Here is a 14349-nt window from a genome sequence, read left to right as displayed (position 1 = left end):
TCTGAGTGTGCAACAGCATGCAGCGAGGGCATACCTTGAGTCTGGTGCTGGGATAGCTGACTTGCAGCCTGGTTGTGGTCCTGTTGGAGAGGGCAGCCTGCCTCAGGCCCTCCATCACTGACACAATATCATCCAGGACGCACTTCCGGTCCTCGTCCCCCAACATGCACAGGTGAGAGAAAGTGTAGTTGTATCCCATGTAGTTCACCTTCATGTCCAGCACGGAGCGGTGCACCTGCAGCACCTGCTCCGCCTGCAGCAGGATGTTCCCCCCTGGCTTGGACGCGACTATTACCCTGCCATAGCGCCCGGGGGTGTGCAGGGCCGAGTAGAGCCGGGCTTTGGACTGGTCCAGCGGGAAGAGGCTGCTGGCCAGGCTCCTCTCGGTCTTGGCCAGGCTGTGGGTGGGCGCCAGCAGGGTCTCTAGGTCGGCCTCTGTCCTGAATCGGTGCAGCAGTAGCAAGCCGAAGATGAGGCTGAGCGCCGATGGCACAGTGAGGAAGAAGACGGGGTGCCTGCTGACGAACAAGCCCAGGTTGTAGAAGGACGCAGCGAGCCCTCTGTGGACTGCTTGTTGCAGCATCCTTCTCCGAATCCTGCTGGCGTACACTCCGGAGCGCCGGAAAAAGTACATTGGGCGTGCGTGGGACTGCCCCTCCTCAGTGACACCGGCTGCGCACTCACCGCCCCAGCAAGTGGCCGCACGGGGGTTCTGATAAAGGAAGCCCGGCGTCGGATCCCCTCGGCAGCGCTCAGACTAGGTGATGGATAATTCCTGCTGCAGCACCAACGCTCCCCGTGAGCACGCGCTGCCATGCCAGGGATACCCGGCAGTGCCAGCTGAATTATATACTACTCTCTAACCACGTGCCTCGCAGGTCTGGAGGAAGGGAGGAGAGGCAGGGAATGAGAGAGCGGCTGGAGTGAGAGGTACGGAGGAGGGAAAGAGATAGAAAAAAGCAGAGGTAGGGATGAGGAGAGCGAGAGAAGGAGGGCGACAGAAAGAGAGAGCGAGAATAAAACCCTGATGGGTGACTTCACGAGCCTTTCAATGGCACAGGTTTACAAGTCAATAAATCAGAGGAAGATGGATTGAAAATTAACTAATTGCTCTGAATATGCATTGCAGCAAGAGAGGAAGTTCACAAAAGGTTTTTTTTGTTCCTATTCATGGTAATGTAATGACATCGACATGCGGCAAGCTCTGAAGTAAGCTAGTCTGCGTACGTGTGCACAGCACTACCTGCCCAATGCAGCATTTTAACAATTTCAGTAATGTGTTTGTGTTTAGCATTAGTGGCAGGCTGATGCGCATCTCCCAGGACATGCATCTGCATACTGGCAGCCTGGTTAGATCTGCACTGAAATGTATACATGTGCACACTTATTGGGAGGGTAGAGTTTTCGAAATGTGCATTATGATTTAGAAACTTTTAGTAATCAAGATAAGTAAACTATGTCGAAAGAAGGACTAACTGAACGGGGGTGCGGGTACATTTCGTAGGTTGCTCATAGCCCAAGACAAGATTTCAGTAACTGTGGAAAGCTGCCCAGCTCAATTCAATAAGAATGTTGTCTTCTGTAATGGAAACACAAAAAAAGAAAATTATTGTGGAATGTAACTACAAACATATATATTATATATATATTTATATGTATATATATATATATATATATAAAATATATATGTTCACTGAAAAAGAAAGGTTATAGGGGTGTTATAGTTAGGAAATAGAATTTAAAAAAACCTTAGAAATTCACTGAAAAAACAAAGGTTACATGGACGTTATGGTTAGGTTTTGAATTTACTCGTACAAAACCGTAGAAATTCAGTAGTTATAGTTAGCTGAGCTAACTATAACTGGCACTCCCGTATTGCACTGCTTATGACCTCATATATTACATCACTCTTGACATGGTCAGTGACATTACTGATGACATCTCAGACGGCGCCCCCCGTATATCATTAAAGCCCTTGGAAGGTGTCGGTTCCCAGGGCAGCAGCGGGGCCACAGCCCCCTCGCGTCCAAAAAAATGAGCCCCGGGGAGGTGGTGGTCATACTGCTTTTTTTTTTTTTTAAAAAGCCCCCTAGAAATGCTTTTTACCCCTCCACCACCAGAGCTAAGGGTTCAGGGTGTTCGTACCCTGGCCCCTTTTGTATTTTTTTTACTTTTACTTTAGAACTCAGCTGAAGTTGAGTCCCAAGATGGCTGACAACACTTCAACAGCTTCTGTTATCAGCCAATCAGATCTCACCACGAGATTGTTAGGGGTCGCAAATCCTTCAGGTCCTTAGATATACAAATTTGATTTCCCCTTAATTTCTCCAAAAACTACTGGATGGATTTACACCAAAACAAAAGAACACTCTTTCTGGAACAGGGCCTACATTCCTGCCAAAATCAGTGTAATTCCATCCAGTAGTTTTTGTGCTATCGCTGTTCAAAATCCCTATGGAAAAATGAATGAGTAAAATGTGTTTTGGGACCCCTCTTTTTTCTCGCCCTCCTCGGACGGATCACCCCAAAACTTTCCAGGCAGTAGCTGACAGTACTGGCAAATTTTTTGGGAAAGTTTCGCGAAGATTCGTCAAGCGGTGCCAAAGATATAGGCAAGTAAAAAAACGCTTTTTTATAGAAACTTGGTCCTACCTATAACTACCTATTGGCTACTGCCACTAGGTTATATATATATATATATATATATATATACATTGTAGAAAAGCTTTTGGGAATGCACTCCATCAAGGTACCAAAATTAAATGTTTATTTACAGACTGCAAACAAACAACGCGTTTCGACCAAAAGGTATTTTTCGGAAAAAAAACGCGTTGTTTGTTTGCAGTCTTGAAATAAACATTTAATTTTGGTACCTTGATGGATTGCATTGCCAAATGTTTTTGTACAGAATTAAGTGAGGTTTCGTCTTGCCCTCGGCATATGCACCGGTAATGCGGGCGCGGCGCCACTGAAATTAGCCCCTTTGCTTTGGATAAATATATAATAATATATATATATATATATATATATATATATATATATATATACACACACACACACACACACACACACACACACATATATGTGTGTGTGTATTCTTTTTGGTGAGATTGATATTGATAAAGTGCTGCATCAGGTCAACTTCCAGTTACTCCATGGCACATACTGCCTCAAACAAAAGATTCGGCTTCTTATGCTTGTAAGTGTATCATCATTAAAGTAACACCATGGAGACCCTTTGCTGCATAGAAATCTCAAACTATTCAGCTTTCAGATTTGGGTCCACATCATTTAGTGGTTTAGAGCTCTGTACTCCCAGAGATCTGCCTGTTTCTAAGTTGTTTACACTAGCCACAGTCATGGAGTGAAGGTTCTTTGTAGGGTAATAGTAGAGACAATAATTTGGAAATGTTTGGGCCTTTCCATAAATAGCCTTTGCGGACAATGCAGAGGATACTATAGTTAATCTATGCTGCCACCTAGCACAAAAGAATCATATTCAGTGATTTTTTTATGTGGTCAAGTTTGTGAAGGTTCAGTCACCTCATGATGGTCTGCTTTGCTGTCTTTGGAGCCTGTCAATGAGCTAATGAGTTTCTCAGGGAGTCCTGAGTAGATGACTCTACAGTACTCAAGACATCCAATGATCAATGGTCTTTAAAGTGCCACACTGTGCTGGGCCTTGAGTAGAGGAAAAATGTTATGGAGGCACGATACCTAGATACTAATCCCTCTTTTTTCCGATAATGCTTTAGATGTTCCACTGATTAAATTCTTTTGTTGACCTCCCCCACACAGTAACTAACCAGAGATAGCAATTCAAGCAAAGATACTAATGACTCCTGTTGACATTCTTCTCCATCCAACAAAAATACACCCAGGAAGGGCATTCCTGATGCCTTCTTCAAAGAAAAGCAAAACTGCCACCTCCTGACCACGTTTGCAATTTTTACACAATTACATGGGTAGTGCATTGTGCTGGGTGATTTATTACAGTCTACAACACCTACTTTTATTTTAATCACAGAAAAACCAAATCCTCTGATAGCCATTGTTTATCTTAACTGCCTCCTGACAATTGTCAGGCCGTTTTTTATGTACCATAGTGGCCTAGGGACAACTGATATACATGTGCTTGCAAATTTATGTCAAGCTTTTACACAGTCAAGTTCAAGGAAGAGCTTGCACGTGAATGAGACACCACCTTCTCTCTACCCACAAGAGATTGCTGAGAAAAGATTGCATTAGTATGAAGAAAGTGAAAGGCATTGAGGCAAAATGTGCTTAATGCTGAGATGTAATATTCTCTCAAAAAGCCTGCCCAGAAGTAACCAAGCTTAAATGACAAAGGTGAAAGGTAAGTGGAAGAACAAGCAACCTTTATATTATTCCTCATTCCCAAATTATTAGTAAATTTAAACAAGGATTGGCAATGCTAGTAGGCCTGGCTTACGAATGAAAGTGCCTCGGTGTCACTAATGGGTGTAGACACTCAGTAAGTAATCCTAAATGCACTCTGTCACTCATCTTTGCACTCATGCACTCAACCCACTGACTCATCCTTCCATTCACCCTCTGACACAACCAGAATAATACACACACAATGTTCACAGGGAGGAAGGAGGATCTTCGGCACTGCACCTCCATTGTGTAGTCAGTGAAAATGTTGACTTGTGGTTTATCCCCTGTCCATGGTCCCTTAGCTCCAGTGACCTGTAGGATATTATCTCTGTCTCTGTAATTAAAGAGTGGGCCACCACTGTACGTGATATGGCTCCAGGCAGGGGTGGTCTACCCGGCAGCCTCTCGGCCCTTCCCCCAGAGAAGAATGTTGAATGCCTACCCTGCAGGATCGTTGTCAAAAACCACTCCTCCAAATATAATTCTATACTGGGGCCCTCTTCTTTTCCAGTAGGTCCACTATCCATACATTGTTACGTCTGGATCTGCCTTCCTGGTAATCACCAGGTGGTTCACTTTGTCTTGGAGGGCCTTAATTCATGCTGTAATTTCTGTAACCACCGGTCTAATGGTTGCTAGTGTAGATTCTTCATTTGCAACCCGCTCTTTTAACATTTTATGGTCCTCTCATAGTGGGCCCATATCAATTCTTAGGGCATCAATCTTCGGTCCTAATGTAGTCTTGACATCCCACACAGCCAACAGGATCTCATCAAATCTGCAAGATTGAGTGGCTAGAGTGATCTCAATGGACATTCCTGCAAAGGGAGGCACGGCTCACGCTACCACCTTGTGCTGTGTACCTGGCAGACCTACCTGGGTCCTATCTTGTTTTGTACGCACCATGGTGGAGGCAGTATGTGATTACAGATCTTGATTGGCTAAGGTGAGCCCTTAATTGTCGTCTGGGAGTTTGTTGTGCCATATCCCTGGAGACACGCTGGTGGATCAGGGTGAGGAGCTGGTTTAATGGAGTGCGTCAAAGTCCCCGGTCGTGCAGTACTAAGATGTGCCCTTGAACCTATGAGGTTGCTTGTACTCTGCCTCTCTGCTTTAACAAATATTCATGGGGATTAGGTGGGGTTGGCTTACACACCCAGGAAACAAGCTGTAGTTTAGCCCTCCTTCACACCACTCAGCTGCAGGCAAGGGCTGTGGTTGTTCATGTTAGCGGGGAGCGCTTCACTTCGCTTCCTGCAAGAGTCCTGCATCACACAAAGGTCACCAGTCCGCACGTCCCAGGGGGCAGCTAGGTCAAGGTCCCCTCTGCAACCACTGTCCAGCCACCAATAGGAAGCAGTGAATGAGGGGCAGTACAGGCTGCCTCCCTCTCCTCTAACGTGCAGCCCAACCCATGAATGAGTTCCCTAGGCCATGGTGGTGTAGCCAGGTGGGCCGATGTAGAGCTCTGCAGGTCAGTCATTAGCAAGCTGTTAGACCTGACAGCCTTAATGTGTCTCCCCCCAAACGTTTTGCCTTACTCCTCCATTTTTACTGGTTTTGCTTTGTTGGCCTTATGCTCTGCGAAAATCAGTGCTAACGAGCGTGTGCTCATGTAGTAGAACTGGCTTACACCTACTGGCACATTTAATTGACTAGTAAGTCCCTAGTAAAGTGGCATTTTTTTCAGCTGGACTAACCTGGTCCCTGTATCAGGCCCACACTCCATGACAGTCAGCCTGAACTTGTGACTTTCACTTGATCTTGCATGACCAGATAACCATGAGTAGCACTCTATGCTTTTAGGTGCTTTACCTACCTGAAATATTAAAAATTGCTTATTTATGTTTCTACTGATTGGATTTTTGTCCGTGTGAAATCAAATATTTTTTTAGATTTTACTCTATTTTTCCTAATGTTCATGGGATTTTTCTTCTGTGGTCTTTTTACTTCTTTCCTGCTTAAAGTGGTGCATACATACTTTACACATTGCCCCTAAGTTAAGCCTGACTGCTTTGTGCCAAGTTAAACACAGGTTAGTTTGGAGTCTGCTTGTGACTTCACCCTGACAGAAATAGTGGCTGCTGCTTAAGTAGGGTTTCACCCCCCTCAACCAAAAACCCAATTTACAGCACATTTCTTAACTCAACAGACCACTCTGACTCTTAGCAAACAGAAAGAAGTGTCTTGGGGCCACAGTGCTCGTAGCAGCAAGTTCACCTGGGCCCTGGGAGGACGGTACTCAGTCTTACCCACTCAGCCAGAGAGGAATCATGCAGTGTCTTGTCTTGAAGGGTGCCCTGTCCGTGGACACTTTCACTGCTCCAGTCCTGCTTGGGGAGGCTAATGCACGCAGGAGGCTTGGCAGCACTTATCAAGCACAGGCTCTCCTCTGAGCCTACACAGTCGGGGATCAGGTTGTTCCAAGCTCCTCCTGCAAGTAAACTTCTGTGTTCCACACAGTCAGCTCCAGCAGGGATCAGAGATTTTTACAAGCTCCTTCTGCAAGGTAAATTTCTGTGTTCCTCAGGGGCTGAGAGAGTGAATCTGATGCTCCTGATATTGATCCCAGTAATGAGACAATTTGTCCATGGTTTCCTCACTCAAACCACTGAGTCAACTCAGTTGCAGTCCTTGTAGCTCCTCATGACTCACAAGTCACCACAGTTCAAAGTTCTCGGGCTCAAGCCTGAATTGCAAGGCACAGTTGTTTATGACAGGCCCTCCTGACATTCTGGGTTGCCAAGCCACTGCCACCTAAGGCACCGGCCCTTCCTGCATGACAGTTTGCACTACGATGGCCCCTCTTGGCATACAAGTTCACCACTACAATCCGCAAGGCAGCATCATCCACGGTAGCTCCTACTGGCATATGGTGTGGCCGTCCACCTGCAACTTTGCAATACAGGCTTCACAGTGATCACACAGTACTCGTGTCATGGCTATCTTCATGGAGGCTCTCTCCCAGCATACAACGCTAATCTGCACAGAGGGGACAATGTGAGTGGGGCAGCAGCCATCTCCTCGCACCAGGAGTCTACTAGACAGGGTTGCTTACTGGACCTCTCACCCTCCAAAGCTCTTCTCTTCCTTACAGGGTACACTGGTCTTGGCCAGCAGACAGGCACTGATGCTTCAGGCTCTAGAGCAGGTGGTCTGGGTTCCCTTGAGTGATATCCCCTCACCCAGCAGGCAGACTAGCAGGCCTCAGATCCTAGTCCTGGTCACAGGCAAAAGTCTTTCAGCCCACACACAGCCCATTTGGTTGCTCAGCAGAGGACAATTTTTGGGGTCTCATCCTCCCTTTCTTATAGTCCATTTCCAGCACCAACTGTGATTTAGGGTCAGGGTCTTTCAAGTTTTATGTTGGAGTTCTTCTTCTTTTGAAGCACACACTTCTCCTCTCCCTCTTCCTCTTGCAAGGCTGTCTGTCACAGCAGAAGGGACTCCAAATCAGATAGTCCCACAACACATGCCATGGGTGTGTCTAAAGTTCACACCTGGATGTAAGCCACAGAAATATGTGAAAGTTTAATCCTAGGCTTCCAGCCCTACTCTTTATTATTCCTGTATCAGCCCCATCTCCTTCCTACGATATGTCAAGGCCCCTCCCTTGTGAGCTCTCACAGAACCAAAGATCACCCTTTGAAGTGTACTGGGGTTCTTTTTCTCTCCCTTCCCCTGGGTGTCCCTCCAAGGTCACAGGAATGTAGCAATACACAAATCTGTCTGGGGATTCCTCTGAGTCCTCATGTCTTCACCAGGTAGGCCTGGGCTTCCCAAAATGGAACACAGAGTCCTTCATGTAATGTAGCATTAAAGACACACTTGCACTCAGTGTATGTACACAGCACACACGCTGTCCAGCACTCTTACCTCCATGTATTTTGCCACCCCAGGCACACATACATTCAGCACATGCATTCACTCTGTGTGCACTGCTCAGTACTGTAACTTTTCTTTATTTTGCCACTTGCAGGCATGCATACAACCAGTACTCACATTAACCATGCACATGCTGCACAACACTATGCCCTTCATGTACAGTACTTCTCACAGGTGCACATACACCCAGTACATGCACCCACCATGCACGTGCTGCATAACACTACGTCTCTAATGTACTGCCCTCTTCACAATTACACATACATCCTGCTGCAATATACTGCTCTAACCCTGCAGGGTACCTTTCCCAGGCACACATACAGCCCATGCATGCACTACGCAGCAGTTCACATCTAACCGTTGTAGGCCAAGGAGCGCGTTAAGCATACAGCAGCGGAACTTTAAAAAGTGAGTGATCCTTCAGGTCTTTCTCCAGTGACAGGATCTGTTCACTCCCACTGATCACTACACAGTATGCTGCTACCACCTCGCTCGTGCTGCTTAACTTCTGGTGAAATCAGTAGCCTTCCGCCACTATGAAGGTAGTGCTTTCAGTGCTCACTCAGACAGTCCTATGTCATGGCACACATGCATTATCCGTGTTTGTTTATGACAACAAAACTCATCATTAGGTATCCAGACAACAGTGCAGTTAGGCATTCATGGGAAGGGTACAAATCCATTGCCACATCAAGACAAGGGCACAACTCCCTTCCTTTTAGGAGAACCAGAATGATGAGTCAGAATGTACTGAGTCATTGATGTACTGTTTTCAGGAAATAAATCTTTAACCTCTATCAAGGCACGTCAATGAGGTATTTTTGCTCTGGGAATGAAATCAATATGACAATCTTGTTTGTTATGGGGTGGCAATGAGTCACCGGCTTTTTTATTGAAGATATGAGCTCATTCTGTGTAAATTTGCTCAGGACTGCTGAAGGTAGGTATGGCATGTGACAGGACGAAGATATGTTGAGGTTAAATCTAGCCAATCCATAAGTGAGTAAAGGCATACCTAGAATAATGTCAATGTTGGGAGCATTCATCAGGTCAAAAATTACGTCTTTGGTATACCCCCTTAAAGCATCCATAAATACAAGTGGGTCTTGGTGTGAGTAGTGAGTGATAAATAGCATGTGCAGTTTAAGGCATCGCTTTATGGAGAAAGGGAGTGCGAACTTCAAAATCCTACTGCAGCAAACAATTCGTGAAACACTGCAAAAGAAAAAAACAAATTTACTTTTTTGTGAATTGCTCAAATTGTGATCATCTGTTTACACGTTAGCAACGATATTGTGATCCCATTTGACAGCAGGCATTAAAAAGTCAATTATTTAAAACCGTTGACTCACCCACCCCTCACCTTTCCCACCGTGGCTGGTTGACCCTTCAGATCCAGGCCCTCTTCACCTTGCCATTCTTGCCTTCCCCGCAGTGTCCCTTTTTATACCCTCTGTACCTCTTGCGCCCTCCTGATCCCGCCTGTTACCCACTCCTAACGCTGGATAATCCTTACATGCATTTACACTGACTGTCTTGTATTGCTTGTGAAATGAGCAGTTTGCATTACTTTGTTCTCTACTTCCACGTGTTTTCAAACTTCGTCTTTCTTTGGCTGTGTTTTAGGCTTGTGTTACCAGTACTATTGTGATGTCTTGGGGGTGAAAGTATGCCGTTTTCACTCCAGTTGCTTCGCAAGCACAACTTCACATAACCCTGTCCATGATGTTATACACCCACAGGCTCTATGGGGATTTTCGGAAATGCCACCCTGCTCCTAAAGAACAGAGGCAATTCATTTTATCTGGGTAATTTGACAGCAATTTTTTTGATGGCAGCCCTTTTAATGGTGCATCATTAGGGCACCTCGTCGATGCGAGTCACTGCGATGCCCAAGAAAAGAAATTTGCCTTTGGGCTGTGTGGGTCTTATTCATAAAGGTAGACTTATACTTTTGTTGTAAGTTTAGTATTTTGTGCTATTCACAAAATCTGACTTTTATGTGTAGTATCTCAGAGACTGTATTACACTTTTATGTGCAGAGCTCTCTGCAGTTGTAAAGATACTACATGCAGTCACGGCTGGTGACAGGGCAAAGTGGCGGGCGGGAGGAACAAAATAAAATATATATATAAATACATACATAAAAAAACTTATCTTGAGCGCACTGCTGCACCGCTGCACCACCGCTCTCCGCTGCCCTGCAGGCATAGGCTCCCAGCCTGCCCCGCAGCCAATCCTGACGCTGGTCAGAGGAGCGTTACGATTGGCTGGAGCGCTCTGAGGCACAGTGGAAGCCTCTGCCTGCTTTCTCTACCTAGCAATACAGTGCCTGGTTGGAGAGAGCCCTGTGCACATGTGTGTTTGGCCGGCCCGAGACGGACAGACAAATATACGTGTGCACTGAGGTGGCTGTCATATGCCTATGGCCCCACCCCTTTAAAAATAAAAAGATAATACACATTGTTTATTATCATTTTATTTTCTAAAGGTTTGCAGTTGCTGCTAGCTGGGGAGGGGGGGTGCCCCTGACTACACGTAAAACTACACTCGGAGTTTGTGAATAGCAAAAAAAAAAAGTTGAAAACTCTCAGCAAAAGTGTAAGTTTAGCTTTGTGAATAAGGACCCATGGGTCCTTATTCACAAACAACGCACTTGACGCCTCCCAGTCTGGATTTCGCAAGAACCACCTGCACCGACGACATCAGAACCAGAGTCGACAAGGGCGAGACCGTCGCTCTCATCCTCCTGGACCTCTCCACAGCCTTTGACACTGTCGGCCACCAAATCCTCCGCGCACGCCTTTCCGACGCAGGAATCCGGCACAAGGCCCTAGACTGGTTCACCTCCTTCCTCACCGAAAGAACCCAGAAAGTCCGCCTCCCACACTTCCAGTCCCCAGCAACCAAGATCATCTGCGGGGTCCCCCAAGGGTCCTCCCTCAGCCCTACCCTCTTCAACATTTACATGGCCCCGCTCGCCAAAATCCTCTGCCCCCACAGAATCACCATCATCTCGTATGCAGACGACACCCAGCTCGTCATCTCCCTTCCACCGCCAAAACAAACCTCCACGCCAGACTCCTCGACACCGCCAAATGGATGACAGCAAGCCACCTCAAACTCAACTCCAACAAAAGCGAGCTCATCATCTTCAGCCCCAACAAGACGGTATGGGACGACTCCTGGTGGCCCACCGCCCTCGGATTACCCCCAACACCCTCCACCCACGCACGCAACCTCGGCATCATCCTAGACTAATCTCTCTCCATGGCCCAGCAAATCAACACAATATCATCCGCCTGTTTCAACACCCTTCGCATGGGTTCCTCCGCTCTAGAGGGCATGACTGGGTTCATGTGGGTATAGCTGAAAACATGAGGATAAAACTGTCACCATGGGACGACTCCTGGTGGCCCACCGCCCTCGGATTACCCCAACACCCTCCACCCACGCACGCAACCTTGGCATCATCCTAGACTAATCTCTCTCCATGGCCCAGCAAATCAACACAATATCATCCGCCTGTTTCAACACCCTTCGCATGCTACAGAAGACCTTCAAATGGATTCCCATAGAAACCAGAAAAAATGTCACGCAGGCACTCATCAGCAGCAGATTAGACTACGGAAACGCCCTCTATGCTGGTACCACAGCCAAGCTTCAGCAGAAACTCCAGTGTATCCAGAATGCAGCCGCACATCTCATCCTCACCCTCCCACGCCACGAACACATCTCCGCTCACCTCAGATCCCTTCACTGGCTGTCCATCAGAAAAAAGATTGTCTTCAAAGTCCTCATCGACGCTCACAAATCCCTCCACAACACTGGACCAGCCTACCTCAACGAACGAGTGAACTTCCACACACCCACTCGTCTCCTCCGCTCTGCTGACCTCGCCCTTGCCACAGTCCCACGCATCCAACGTACCACCTCCGGAGGCAGATCCTTCTCCTACCTTGCCTCCAAGACATGGAACTCCCTCCCCACAACCTACGCGAGACCCAGGACATCCTGACTTTCAGAAAGCTCCTAAAAACATGGCTTTTTGAGCAGTAATATGGCATCCCCCTCAACTCCCCCCACAGCGCCTTGAGACCCTTCCTGGTGAGTAGCGCGCTTAATAAATTTTTTGATTGATTGATTGATGGGTCTACTTCCAGTACCAGTCACTGTAAAGGCACCCATTAACTGTGAGAACTGTGGTTAGTCAGCAACCATGCAGTTCAATTATTCCAGTAAAACACATAGTGCTATGCATCACCCCACTGTCTATTGAAAGTGATGCCTTATTCCATCTTCTGTGGAATTCCCTGCATTATCAGTTATAGTTATCAGACTGGGCTCCACACTTTCGCCACGTGAGAACCCACACTATGAAAGTTCTACTAATCATAGGCTTCATGTTATAATGTACCAAGCCATATTCTATACCCTTGGTATGGAAGCGCAACCCAACTGAATATTTGAATATCTGAATATGTTGCCTATTTCCTTATTACATGTAGAGAAAGTTCTGTTCATGTTGAGTAGTATATAGGTGGAATACAATAACCCACGTACTGACTTAAAAAAAATAATTGGATTTATCACTGTGAAATTGTATAATTACATATTCTATGTCTCTAAATTTAATTTCACTGTATTCAAAATTAAATGAGATGTAGGGCAGGATCACATTAAAATATAGCGCACAAAAGGTAAAGAAGTTTAAGAAAACCATGCTGCCCAAGATGAAACCCTTCAGAATTTTGTTTTTTGATACTTTGTTGTTTGACAAGTGATGGCCTGGTAACCAATCTTCACTTGAAAACATATTTTCTCCAGAGAGAGAAAATGTTTGTTCCATGAAGTAGGTTCTTCTATTACACCCTACTACACCCTACTGCCAACTTGGGCACATATTTACTCTTGGCATTGACAGAAGTAAATCTCTGGGCATTTCCAGCATCAAAACATGCCTTGTTAATATCAATAAACTTGCTAGTTTGTGGGCATTACCAAGATGTTAAGTGCACTTGAAAACCTATTCCCTGGCTCAGCGAGAATAACTCACAACAGACAGGAGTCTTCCCCATGCTTCACCTGAGCCCTCAAACGACTGGCTGAAGCCCTCAGATGTTAGACAGCAGATGTCGTACAGGGGCCCGCAAGAGATTGATGAAAAGCCCTTGGAAGGCACTCTCATTGCATGAGTTAGGTTGCTTCAAGAAGCTAGACGAGAGTCCCCAAAAGACAACTCCCTGGACAGGGGCCCTAATCAGAAAAGGAAGGAGCCCTCAATCCAAATTTTAGAATTTTGTATTTTAGTATGCTTAGAGTGCATTATACCCACAGGTGTCAAAGCACTAGCACAGGACATGAGCAACCGCATGGAAGAAAGAGCAGAATGAAACAACATCCTCCCATGAAAGTGTTGTAATAAGGGAGCATAAGATTACACCATAACCCTGTTGGCAAAGAACAGAATTGACATGTTAGAGACAAGTGGCAGCACAATGACCATGAGAATGGGAGGCAGCACCAGGATCCGGGGTGGGCAGTATGGCGGTCATCGAGCTAGAAGAAATTGCATGGTGAGTTTGTGTGAGCAGCTCTGGGTTCAGGACAGCAGTGAGATCATGGGGGCAGCAATGGGTTCCTCCGCTCTAGAGGGCATGACTGGGTTCATGTGGGTATAGCTGAAAACATGAGGATAAAACTGTCACCATGGGTCTAGAGGACAGGACTGGGTGCATTCAACTGCAATAAGATCATGAGAGGCGATGAGAGGACTGAGTATATACAAGTGCTCTAAGACCATGTCTGCAGAGGACAGTAATAAGAATATGGATCTGGAGGAGACAGCATCCCAGTGGTGAGCAGTGGGGGGTGGGTTGGATTACAAAACTTTCCTAATAATCTGCCTCTGAGGACTTGCAGGGAAGATGTTTCCTTAGCAGGTCCGGTGTTCCTCTGCAACCCTGTTCCCTTGGGCCTCACCTGCCCCCTTGTTTACGCAGGTTGTTGTGTAAGACAAACTCCCCACCTCCTACGGGCTCAAGGTAGGCATAGCGGCAAGAG

The 14349-nt window shown here is 46.3% G+C and overlaps 1 protein-coding gene across 2 annotated transcripts in view; it reads right to left on the bottom strand.

Moving 5' to 3' along the window:
- Positions 1 to 757, bottom strand: part of PTCHD4 (patched domain containing 4) — a 333586-nt gene extending 332829 nt beyond the window's left edge. The window contains exon 1 of one of the 2 annotated variants that reach the window (XM_069236782.1): positions 35 to 757. In XM_069236782.1, the coding sequence (XP_069092883.1) occupies positions 35 to 634 (600 nt within the window). In that variant the 5' untranslated portion in view covers positions 635 to 757. The remainder of the gene's footprint in view (positions 1 to 34) is intronic. The other variant, XM_069236783.1, reaches the window with a different exon arrangement.
- Between the last annotated feature and the right edge of the window lie 13592 nt (positions 758 to 14349).

The sequence above is a fragment of the Pleurodeles waltl genome, chromosome 5 (genome assembly GCF_031143425.1).
Source record: "Pleurodeles waltl isolate 20211129_DDA chromosome 5, aPleWal1.hap1.20221129, whole genome shotgun sequence".
In the NCBI taxonomy this organism is placed as follows: domain Eukaryota; kingdom Metazoa; phylum Chordata; class Amphibia; order Caudata; family Salamandridae; genus Pleurodeles; species Pleurodeles waltl.
This window is presented reverse-complemented; position numbering and strand designations above follow the sequence as displayed.